The following is a 12862-nucleotide window of genomic DNA, read 5'->3' as shown; positions in this document are numbered from 1 at the left end:
AACCTGAGTCTAGAGTCTTCAAAGACCTGTCAGCCTTTGAGGGCGTATTTCAATTATTTTTCAAACTTCTACTTTTCCCATAATAAGCCCTCGATGGTCCCCTTACAGATGGCAAGTGCATTGCCTGAATGAATTCAAGGACAATTCTACACGAATTCAGCAGAGACTAGCCTCCGACAAGCAAAACAGAGCAGAGGGAAATAAACACAAGGAGCAACATCATTAATAATGCATCAGGCAGGAGGTGATTTACTGTGGGAAGCTAGAGAAAAACTAAAAGAGCTTGCTTTCTCTCTTTCTTGCTGTCTCTCTCTCTCTCTCTCTCTCTCTCTTTCTCTCTATCTCTCTCTCTCTCACTCCCTTCCTACTTAGAAAATTTGATTGTCTAGGGGAGTGGGAATAGCATAATGTCCATGACGTCTTAAATAGGCTACTGATTGGATTGTAGGAAGAAGTATTTCCAATGGATAGGAAGTAGTAGCCTAGTATTTGATGCATTGGGTTTGTACTACCTCCATATTCTACTACTCTTCATTCTATTCTTACTGTTCTGTTCTTACTCTTTTATGTTTTTTTTATTTTTATTCTTATATGTTAAGTGAGTGTTGTAGCCTAGAAATCTAGACACACCTTAGCGGCAGCAAATGTAATTTGCAGACAGGGTAGTCTAGCAACTCTCTGTTGGCTTGTGAGCTGGAAAAATGAAAACTTCTCAAAATCACATTATGTATAGAGTCGGCGACAGTTATGCATGAATTTCCTGCTACTTGAAAACAAAGAAGATGGATGCTGCTGCTGGCGAACAGCGGTTTTTGAATCGTGACTCGAGTTAAGCTTTTTTTTAAATTAGCAAAAGTTTGATCAACTAGCCAACTAGCTCTGCTGGTGGGAAAATGCATGCGACTCATGAGTTGTAGCGCTATCCTATTGCGTGCTGAGAAAATTTGAAAGACAAGCGTTTACCCCGCCCCTCAGGTTGAGCACTGCCAATGGTAAGTTCCCAGACCCTACATCTTGATGTGGGTCTAGCTCGTCAGGCTATGAGTGATGTACTTAGAGAGCAAAGATCAACCGGAGTCAAATTCCTCATTTGTTTACGCAAACCTGGCCAATAAAGCTTTTTTTATTCTGATTCTGATTGTATGTGTTGCATATTCTGTGCTGCACTATGTGCTGTAAGGGTGTAGCACTGTAAAGAATTCTCACTTCTCAAACCTCTCTCTTCTCCCCTCTTTCTTTCTCTCTCTCATTTACCTCGGAGGTCTGCAGTGGGTCCTTGTTGCGGGGGGAGGGGGAGCGGAGGTGGGTCATGCCGGGGGAGGAGAGCGCTGTCGAGCTGCTGCTTCGCTTCTGATCGGCGGGGGCCGTCTTACCACCGCTCCACCCAGAGACGCCGTCTGGAGATGGAATTACATAATGAGCGTCTGGGTCCAACCACACAAACACATCCTAAATGAAAATGATGACATTATGCATGCAATCCAAAATATGGATTGTCCTCTGGGTTAAGATGATGCTACTAAAGATGAAGATGATGACGCCACTTCTGCTGCTCACAGCCAATTCCATCAGTAGCATCACAGTCTTCATCACACTAGGGGTCATCCCCACTGCCCTAACAATCATCGATTCGTTTTCAGTTCATTTTATCTCATCCATGTCTGTTTCTTAATATCGTCAGTCCTCAGTCCTCTTTTCTTTTCATCTCTTCTTTTTCAATTTCACACTTAAAGCGATGGTTCGGAGTAACTTCACCTTAGGGTCCTTTGCACCATGACCCGAGCCAAACACCCTCCCAGAACCTGTTTTCCCTTGGTCGAACCCTGGTCGAGTAGCCCTGTCAGAAACTAATGAGTTTCTGCAGGCGTAATGGAACCAACTTAGTATCTCGTAAATTGCCCCACTAATAATGCCCTGAATGGTACGAAACTTCTACAGTAGTACAACTATGTTCTTTACTCATAAAACGAGGCATTGAAAAGTTTGTAAGTACACCAGGAGTTTATTTAATTAACACTTGCCTGATGGATGCTACTATCTGATACTATTTGCTACTATACGCTGCGTCGAAGTTACTTCCGTGATTTGGGAAAAGCCTGTAAAAGTCCTGGCAATTCGGTGGTAGCATGGGTAGGGTCCTGACAGACAAACCAAAGTATCGTAAACTTTGAAAGTGTATAGACAGGTTATGACAAGGCCTTTTTCTGGAGGAAGGACACATTGCCTGACTGTGTTCCGGTAGCGTCAAATCAGTGGGTGAGTTCGGTCTTGCAGCGCTGCACAGATCTGGCTGAATCTTAGAATACGAACATGCATCACGTCTAGTCAGATTTGCATAGCGCTGGAAGAAGTCCAACGCGCCGACTGATTTGACACTACTGAAACAGAAGTAAAGCAATGTGTTGCCTTCAGAAACCCTCCTTGTTATACCCTCTCTGTACACTTTCAAAGTTTGCAATACTTTGGTTTATCTGTAGAAACTCACTACTACCAAAGTGTAAGGCTATTTTGAACTTTGTCAGTGGTTTGAAAATAGCAATTTATTTTGATGTGTGTAACCCGTTATCAACCACAAATAGACCTCAGGTTGTTTTAACTCCAGAACTTCCATTTAATTCCCTCTGAATCTTCTTCTCAATCTCCTCCTCACTATTGTTCTCATCCTTCTTTAATCATGGTGTTGAGTGTCATGGCCGCCTCATGAACAGTCTTTCATGCTCACCTGCAGGCAGGCTCTGGTTCTGGTTCTGGTTCTGGTTCTGATTATGATTGTGGTTGTGGCTCGGGACCTGGTTGTGGGCCAGGTGCTGGGCGGCCTGTGAGACATTGTGCTGCAGGATGTTGAGGCACTCCCCCAGGCAGCTTAGCGTGGCCGCCGAGGTGGCCTTCAGCAGCAGGAAGTCCTGGTCCAGTGAGGACATGGGTCCGCGGCTCGGCAGAGACTCGATGTTGTGGACCAGGTTCTTCTGCTGGTCCTCCGCCTTGGACATCACCTGGGACACACAGGGGGAGGGGGGACACATGATGACTATGGGTGATGTCTGATGACAACCAATCGGACAGAAACAGTATGGTAAGGGTGGAAGAACCAATCAGAGAAAAAGAATAAGTGTGATGAGGGAGGAAGAGTCAATCAGAGAGGAACAGTTAGTGTAATGAGGGAGGAAGAGCCCATCAGAGAGGAACAGTTAGTGTGAGGAGGGAGGGAGAGCCAATCAGAGAGGGACAGTTAGTGTGATGGAGGAAGAGTCAATCAGAGAGGAACAGTTAGTGTGATGAAGGAGGAAGAGCCAATCAGAGAGGAACAGTAAGTGTGATGAAAGAGGAAGAACCAGGGACATATTGAGAACATGGGAATATCAGATATGGTTACTTGGCTCTATGAAAGTTCTACATAGTCACTGAATGAAGTACTGACTCACAGTACTTAGGGGAGGAACTGCTAAAAGCCCAATTATTGCTGTCTTTAAATCAAAATTCAACTGAGACAAATTACCTGACATACATGTGCATCGTTAATAGTGGAACTAGTGGCCTTAGCATCTATTCCGTTCCATCAGCACCTCTGACCGTGGGCTGTGCACTGACTAATCCTGTGAAGGAGACCTCTTCCTGAGAAACACTAAATGCTGCACTCATAGCCAGGAAGCCTTGGGAGTCCAGCCAGAACACTGATTTACTGGAAGCACCATAAAGAGTGTCTATCTGTTTAGATGGAAAAATGTGTGTGCAGTGCTGGCACACTGGAGCTAGTTGTCTCGGTCATATTGACAAGGTGTGTGTGGGTGTGTGTGTTTGTGTGTCTGTGTGTCTATGTATATGCATTTACATTGTGCATTTGCATGTAAGCGAGTATAGGCTTGTCTTTATGTATGAGGTAAATCCCTGCTTGCTCATTGCCAGAAGACAAAGCTGATTGTCAAATTGAGGGACTATTTGCAGCAAACCTCCATGATAGCTGTGACTCTGTCTGTCAGTCATGTTACTGAGAGACTCCAGAGATTCTCAGATGATCCTTAACTATGCATATTCAGTGGAATACAGAGAGGGAGTCCTCCAGTGACTCACTCCATCTTTCCCACAATGCAACAGTGGGAAAGAGAGGGAGAAGTTGTACGAAGCGTGAAAGAGCAGAATTTAATTACTGCTCCTGGGGCTGATTTGACCCCCCCCCCCCCCCAATCAATCTCTCTCTCTCTCTCTCTCTCTCTCTCTCTCTCTCTCTTCTCCCTCTAGGCCCTCTTCACTCAATTCCATAACAACACTATTACAGCAGTGCTGCTCCATGTCACTCAGGCCCATATGCCCATTGCATTAGCGGTGGCAAGGTGGTGTGTGAGACGTTAGAGCCCCCAGGGTCACACCTCCGGGACCACACAGGCACCCTTAGTGTCTGTGACTGACAGGTCAAATTTCAGCACTTTGCTCTTTAATCAAAGGAGAGAGGCAGCCGCCATGGAATCAAATGTGAGATTTAACCTTCAGATCAAAGGCAAGACTTTTGAGTTGGACATTGGGAGGGTTGAGTCCCTCACTTCATCACACTCTATAACAGTTTCATTCATCATGATGATGATGATTATAGGGGGGTTGCATTGGCCAGTTTTGATTGTTGGCGGGGTTACAACCCCCCACCCCCCATATTTTATATCTATGCTTTGGATCTAACCTTGCCCTGCCAACAGATAGACAGTTAGAGACATTTAGATAGAGAGACAGGCGGACAGACAGGTTTTAATCTGACAGACAACATTTAGGATTTAAGGTACAATATAAGGAAGATAATATAGACTTAAAACTACCACATACTTTAATTGAGTTTTTCAACTACACTCTGAACTCTGCCTACTGCCATGCTTGTTCTCATTGAACATGTGAGACACATGTGAACTGCCTATCCTACAACACAAAGCTAAAGGTGTATCAACTATATCATTAATATGTCAATATGACAAATTGCTCATCATGGGGAGTACATCTAACAGTATATAATGGACAACATAGCAAATCCCAAATACAAAATCGTTTTAAATGATCAACATTCCCATTGTAATAACTGAATCAGCAATAAATCAGTTCAGCTGAGTTAACCTGATTGATATGCTGCATGCGGTGGACGTGGAGTGACCGGCTCTGACGTTGGTCTCTGAATAATGCAGCCGTACAGGCAGGTCACCGCAGGCTCCGGCTTTCTCATCAAAGTCGCCCGCCAGCCGCTCCGACTCTCGGATCTCTGCTATTATGTGCCACAGCAGGGCAGGGTGTTCGCTCAGACATGACCACTGATTTCTGCTTCGCTTCGAGCTGCTGCCATGCTCATATCCCAACCTTCATGCAAAATTGATATGCTTCTTTTTGTTCCCCCCCTCTCCCTCCCTCCTTCCCTCTCTCCCTCGCTCCCTCTCTCCACGTCTCCATTTTCCTCTTCCTTTTCTTCTTCTAAGAGGCATAAAATCAAGCCGTGCCTCTGTAGTTGCAATGAGAGAGGCAAGAGGTGTCAATCATGCCGACCTGCACAGCGAACCAGAGCTGGCGTGCTCCTCCCCACATCTCAATCGCTCACATCCACATCGCAGGTCATTACTCTGACAACTAGACACGGTCCGTCGGCGAAAACAACAACAAGCTCAATGATGCTGTTTTTGTGAATGGGATTCTGTGCTCGACTGCCTGTGGTTAGTGTCTCTCATCTCAAAGTGTCATTCTAGGGAGATTTGCCTCAGAGTGTGCACTGTTTGTGCTCCACTGTTGATAACGAGAGAGCGTGGTCTGGTGTCTTTAGGACTAGGGGCCTCTTCTCTCTCTTCTCTCTCTCTTCCTCCCTCTTTCCCTCTCTGTGTTTCTGTCTATCTCTCGGCTGCATATGCGAATCTGTTCTGTGGCCTTTTATTCTAGCTGGTCACACCAGCACAGTTCCACACTGAGAGCTCAGCTTTTGTTTGGCTTTGTACCTGAGGAGTCAGCAGTGAGAGAAAGTGCACTATTTTCTGTTCTGTTCTCTCTCTCCCCCCCCCCCTCTCTTTCTCTCTCCCTCTCTTTCTCTATCTGTATTTATAGATTCATATCTGGCCTGCCTACTGCTGTCAACTTGTGTCTCTCTTATTTTGCTTACGTAGGCAAGCGCCCGCTGGTCTCCAAGGCCCCCCTGGCTCATGGGCTGAGGCCTGTAAAAGGATACCCTTCAGCTCAGCCCACTCTCTCCTCTCTGCCCCACCCCCTTCCCTGTCCTGTCTAAACCCTGCCACTGCCCTTGCGGTCATGAGACTGATACAGTGAAGAGCCATGAGGGTGAGGAGGTCAAGCCAGAGGAAAAGAGAGGAAGTCCGTGTGGAGCCCTCACGTGTAAGTTGTAAGCTGAGATAGTGCCCTCGGCCATTTTCATTAACAGATTTTCTGAGGCGGTTCTTACTCATCTGGCTTTTCTGGGCCAGAGTATGGCTCAGAAGAGTCCTGACGCCTCCTTGCCTGTGCCTGTTGAGGTGTCAACGACTCTGGCAGCCTTGACAGGGACATCAAGGAGGTGGTCATCCCCCAGCCCCCACCCCCCCTCAATACCAGTGAAACACTCACCTCCATCATCACAGGCTATCGTACCCCCACCATCACTGGATATTGCACCCCTCCCCCACATGGCGATCACGAACAATGAGGTGACAACAACCTCAGTCAACAGCCATCAGACACACAGACAGTGGCGGTTTTAGGTACGGGTGAACCGGGCGGTCGCCCGGGGCGGCATCTTGTAGGGGGCGGCACGAGCGCTTAAAAAAAAAAAAAGAAAAAAAAGAAGAATAATAATAAACGTCGCAAAACGATTTTCTATTATCCATCACTTGTGTGAGGAATTAGGGAATTGGCGCCCCTGTTGCTCAGAAGGTAGGCCTACTGCACTGCACTGTGCAGAGGAAAGGGCGAAGGGAGGGGTTTGCGGGGGACAGTTCACCTCTGGGTCTCCTTAATGAAACGGGAAAGGGGGGATGAATGGGGATCCACTGTATAGTAGCCTACAACAGTCTATTAGTGGGCTAAAATCAGTCACACCTTGACTTTCTTCCAAACAACGCACATCTCATAATGTTATGAATGCAGACCTATGATTCCTGCACATTTAATTAACTGTGTGAAATGGCTAATAAAAATAGGTGACAAAACGATTAAGAGGTCACCCAGGTGAATTGGTTTGGTCTTGACTGTGGTCGCGAGTGGATCATGGGAATTTGTTGATTGTTGTCGACTGTCGAGTGCCAAACACGATGGACAGAAAGCGGTCAAAGCCATCAGGTGCCCAGTTCCGAAAAAAAAGAAAAGTAGAAGAGGAGAAACGAGCAAAGGATAAAGGTATGTAATGTCCTAATAATAACAGTATCATGTCATGAGTGAAGGGCTAACGTCAATGTTAATTGATAGGGCCTAGCCTAGTATAACTTTTACGTTTGTTAGCCATCTTGCAATGATACCTATGCTTAGCTTATAAAATAATAATTCGGTTTTAACAAATACAACAACTAATTTCACTATGAGATGGATTATGCTTTGCAACAAAACGGTCAAAACCTCAAAAGTTCTGATTATTTATTTCCATCATTTTGGTTAACGTTGCTGTTTAGACAACGCAATTTTCATGTAACAAGGTAGGTAGGCTAGTTTCAAAGACGAACACTTGGCATTTGCAACAAATCCGTGACAGCAGTTTAATCACAACAATCATTCAGTCATAACTAAAAGAGTGCAAAGCATAGTAGCCTATTCGAGGCAGTAACCAAAGAACTAATTGTTCCTCCCTAATTTAATATGACAGCAGACATTTAGCATGTAGGCCTAAGGGCATGTTTATGAAATTTGCTATCAATGGATGTTTTGTTTTGTATAAGAGCTAAATTGTAGCCTGAAGTCTTTTAATGACAATTTCAATTGCAATTTCAGGGGCACTTCTAAAATACTTTGGAGCATCCTCTGCCACTGCTCAAGATGAGCCACCCACAGCCCCTGTTTCACAGGATGAGGAGGAGCCATCAACCTCATCAGCTGCACAGGCCTCTTCTGAGGTGGTCCCTGTCCTTGAGGATGAGCACCAATCCATGTCTCCACAAACATCTCCCTTTACGTCTGCTTCTCCTCAGCATGAGCCTTCAGGTGGGTTTTTACATCTCTCTCTCTCTCTCTCTCGCCCGGGGAGTAATTGAGTCTAGAACCGCCACTGCACACAGATCCCAGATGCACCCCTCCCCTCCCCTTACACCCCCCATCATCACAACAGATCAAGTGAGAGCCTAACTAAAGACACTGTGCATCAATAAAGCAGCGGGGCCTGACAGACTGTGTCCAAGGCTACTCAAGGCCTGTGCTGCTGAACTGGGAGCCACTGAAGCACATCTTCAATTTGAGCCTATGCCTTGGACAAGTTCCAACACTGTGGAAGACATCATGTCTCACCCCTGTCCCTAAGAAGCCACACCCTAGTGAGATTAATGACTACAGACCTGTCGCTCTTACATCACATGTGATGAAAACAATGGAGCGACTGGTCTTAGGTATGCTCAGACCCCAGGTACGCCATGCACTAGACTCGTTACAGTTTGCATACCAGGAGAAAGTGGGCGTGGACGATGCCATCACTTATCTTCTACACAGGACACATTCTCACCTAGACAAGGGGAAAAGTGCTGTGAGAATCATGTTCTTTGATTTCTCACCATCCAACCCCTCAGACTGGGAGACAAGCTCTTGCAGATGGGTGTCTGACCTGACTGAAGAACTGTCTTTCTGACACTGTGATCAGCAGCACCACAGGGAACTGTACTCTCTCCCGTCCTGTTCACCCTGTACACATCTGACTTCTGCTACAACACCGAGTCATGCCACATGCAGAAGTTTTCTGACGATACTGCAATTGTGGGGTGTATCAGGAACGGACAGGAGGAGGAGTGCAGGAGCCTGGTGGTGGACTTTGTGCAATGGTGCAAACTCAATCATCTTCAACTCAACACTTCAAAGACCAAGGAGATGGTGGTGGATTTCCGCAGGTCTAAGCCCACTCTGCTACCAGTCCCCATTGATGGGGTCAATGTGGAGGTGGTAAGCACCTACAAGAATCTGGGTCTCCACCTGGATAATAAACTGGACTGGTCAGCCAACACTGATGCACTCTACAAGAAAGGGCAGAGCAGGCTGTACTTCCTGAGGAGGCTGCGGTCCTTCAATGTGTGCAGCAAGCTCCTCAGGATGTTCTACCAGTCTGTTGTTGCCAGCGTCCTCTTTTAAGCAGTGGTATGCTGGGGAGGAAGCACAAAGAAGAAGGATGCGGGGCGACTTGACAGGCTGGTAAGGAAAGCTGGCTCTGTAGTGGGAGCTGAACTGGAGTGCATCACTTCAATATCTGACAAAAGGACTTCACTTAAGGGAAGAGGAGAGATAGACTTCTCCGCATAGTCTGTCTGCCTCTTCACCCCCTCCATGTTTGGATACTGTCTGTCCACTAGCCACTTTTTACTACTGTCTTTGCGTGCTATATTAGCACATTAGCACATATGCATAACCCCTCCCTCCATGCCACAGCCGAACTGTGGCCACACTTATACCTTTTCTTAAAATAGTTATATATATATAGACATATAGATATATAGACTTTATTCTTGCACTGTTGTACTGTTGGACTTACTCATTTGCACTATCACCATGACCACTATCACCATTGCACTATCACCGTAACAGTCACTCACACAGAGCACCTTACCTTACCTAACTATGCACAGAGAATCACAGGCTCAGTCCCTGCCTCAGTCACTGCAAGCGCCTCTTGATTGATTAATCACCACTATGTGGATACTGTTTTTAGAATTGATTTAGATTAAGTGTTAGTATAATTTGTATTTTAGTATATTTAGTATATTCTTTATCTTCTACTGTCCTTATTGCTTAGTTGTGTTTTTATATTATATGCTTTTAATTACTTTTTCTGCTGTTAGTGAATGTGTGTATGTTGTCTGTATGCTACTGAGACCTTGAATTTCCCCTGGGGATCAATAAAGTATCTATCTATCTATCTACTCTAGTGTTCTTAATCCCAATATACTGTACAACATGGCGCATGCAACCTCCAGTGGGGAATAAAAATGACACTCTTCACTTAAAGTGCTTCTATAAATATGCACCTGGGCAGTGGTAAGTAGGCAAAAAACATTTACATTACAGTGCCTCCAACCAGACGGCAAATCACGACTTCAAAGCCGCTAGCTGAAGCTAAACCAGTCTTTGCTCTGACACACACAGGCCGCTATCTCAGCCAGGCAGGAGAGGAGCTGTCCAGGGTCTTACTCCAGATTTGCTTTTCCTTTTAGAGAGGACGTGCACACACACACACACACACACACACACACACACACACACACACCTGGCACTCCTAGTCCCTGTGGGGTCCTGTCACATCTCTGAATAGCTAACACTCAGCCACACATTTGTGGATGTGTCAGGGGGAGGCCGTATTCAGGCTTAACATCAAAGCCTGTCGACAGAGAGAGAGAGAGAGACTAGATCATAAATCAGAGGCAGTGGATTTGAAGTGGGTTGAGATTGCAACCATTGGACCCAGGAGTTGCAGCCGCAGGTTGTCTTTGAAACTGACAAAAAAGTTTTTTCAGGAAACCATCAGTACATACAGTATGCCACATCTCAGACAGGGACGGACTGGGGCAAAAAAACGGCCCTGACATATTTGGCCCAAGCGACCCTCAAATCGGTCGGGCACACCTAATTTAATACAAAATCCTTGCATTACCCTTAAATATGCATATAGATTCAATCAAGTGTCGTGGAGCACTGAAAGTGGATACATGTAGGCCTCACTAGAGCTGAAGATGTTTGCCCGAACCCGACGGGACACGACGGGTTCGGGCTTAATTTCTGTAGGCTATTTTATTTCTTTGTTCCAGCTTCCAAGTGGCCTAGCCTATGTTAGTCATGAATAAATGATGTTAAAAAATGTATAAATGACTCATTCTTGACAAAAGTCAAAAGAGCTGCGTGCGCACGGACATTTGAATAATGTCGGGCTGTAAACGGGTTCAGGCTTTTAAAAAGCTGTCATTCTCGGGCTCGAGCTCAGGCTGATTTCTGTCGGGCTCGGGTGGTAGCCATGGTAGCCACCTTTTCAGTACATTTCAATACATTTAAACTAGGTATACAATGCTCAATTGATAGCAGCACCAAATTACTGTAGCCTATGTGTAAAGAGCTAAATTACCTAGATTGTTGTAGACCTTATCTTATTGTAATTTATACCAGTACAACCGAGACAACACAAAATGAACAATAAACTGCTGCTAATAATATTTAATTCCTGTAGGCTATACTACCTACATTGCTGGTACATTTTAGAACAGTAGAGCTACATTAACTCATTCCGTTTAATGTCTTTCAGCCTATCATAATAGGTTATAGCTTAGTGGCTTGTGCATGAATATGACTTGATGTTTTGCAGCCTACATTTCCATTAGTCTACAGTCCTTTAGCCCATCTTTACCAAGGGAACCCTTCTGAGACACTCAATGGGGTTTTAAGCCCCCACCGTCGACTTCAAGGCAGCTAACCCTAACCTTAACCCTAACCTTTGCCTAACCCTAGTGCCTTCCATGCAGCGCTGCCTGGAAGACACTGTTGGGGGCTTAAAACACCAAAAGGGCCTTTGGACGCTCTACTTTGAGAGTCCAACCACCACTCATGCCGTCAATTTTGAATTTTGGGCGTCTGATTGAAAGTGATTAATCTGATCAACAATAAACGTTGATTTGACACTTTTCTGCTGTCCAGGTTTGCAAATCATTGATTTAGAAAACTTATGTTGCGCTATTTGTTATTGTGATCACAGCAGTGGGTGACGGCCTTACTTTATGATACCATTACCATACGATTATATTATTGCAATTAATAAGCCATCATAATCATCGTCAGCTCAAAAATTATTGGCTGTAAACTCTCCCCCATTTGTGTGATCTACGAGGCCCATATCCATTGGAAAGGCCTAAAGATCCTACAAGATGAGACTCACCCTGCCAACTCTCTTTCCTCCCATCAGGGAGAAGATAGAGAGCAATTAGAACAAAAACCTCCCGCTTTCTCAACAGCAAATACTGCAGACCATCAAATCTCTAAACAGCTCTCCAGCCCTCAACCAGTATCTCAGGAAGATACTTTCCACATACTTTGACTTATATTCAAGTGCTTGACCTCTTTTGAAAGCAGAGGCCTAGTAGATTATTTTGGTACCAATAGATTGACTGTGTGATGAACTGTCAGAGATTGACAAAGGGTAGAATGATAGTTTTTTTAGGCGGTTTTGTACATCTCTGGAAATTACCACATTCTGCCCTTCTGGGTCATTTATTTTGTCTTGGAAACACAACTGAGGCCCACTACCAGGTCTTATGAGTCTGTATCTCAAAGTAGATCAATATAGGCTGAAATATGAGTACTTTAGACCCTTATTTGCCAAGATATGCTCATGTGTTTTGTAAAATGCCTTATGGAAACTCCCAATAGGACTTTTGGCTACCCTAAATGCATACTGACAATAAAATGCTTACTGTGTGGCAACCTCTTGGTGTAGAAGCATAATCCTGGTCTCAAATGAAAGGTAACACTTTGAGGTTTCTTGTAGACTATTTGGAATGTATGTCAGGGGTTCTGATATAGAATGACTAAACAAAATATGGAATGATTACACAAATGTCTCTATTTTTGCATTTTCTTTGTTGGTTCAATGGGTGTGTATAAGATGGACTATACATCTGCACAACTAATATTGGATAAAACAACATGCATGTTCAATTTCAAGGGATTCCTGTGAATATTTCAATACCCAATATGC

At 44.9% G+C, this 12862-nt stretch overlaps 1 protein-coding gene across 4 annotated transcripts in view; it reads right to left on the bottom strand.

Annotated features, from left to right (window-relative positions):
- Positions 1–12862, bottom strand: part of osbpl10b (oxysterol binding protein-like 10b) — a 64274-nt gene that overhangs the window by 34033 nt on the left and 17379 nt on the right. For 3 of the 4 annotated variants that reach the window (XR_006034660.1, XM_042107418.1, XM_042107420.1), the window contains 2 exons: positions 2723–2993; positions 1255–1397 (listed from right to left, as the gene is read on the bottom strand). Coding sequence is in view for 3 of the 4 variants with exons in the window: in XM_042107418.1 (XP_041963352.1) it covers positions 1255–1397; positions 2723–2993 (414 nt within the window). In the remaining variant the exon portion in view is untranslated. Of the gene's footprint in view, positions 1–1254; positions 1398–2722; positions 3042–12862 lie in introns of all 4 variants that reach the window. The other variant, XM_042107419.1, reaches the window with a different exon arrangement.

The sequence above is a fragment of the Alosa sapidissima genome, chromosome 10 (assembly GCF_018492685.1).
Source record: "Alosa sapidissima isolate fAloSap1 chromosome 10, fAloSap1.pri, whole genome shotgun sequence".
In the NCBI taxonomy this organism is placed as follows: Eukaryota; Metazoa; Chordata; class Actinopteri; order Clupeiformes; family Clupeidae; genus Alosa; species Alosa sapidissima.
Note: the sequence above shows the minus strand (reverse complement) of the source record. Positions and strands in the feature narration are given on the sequence as shown.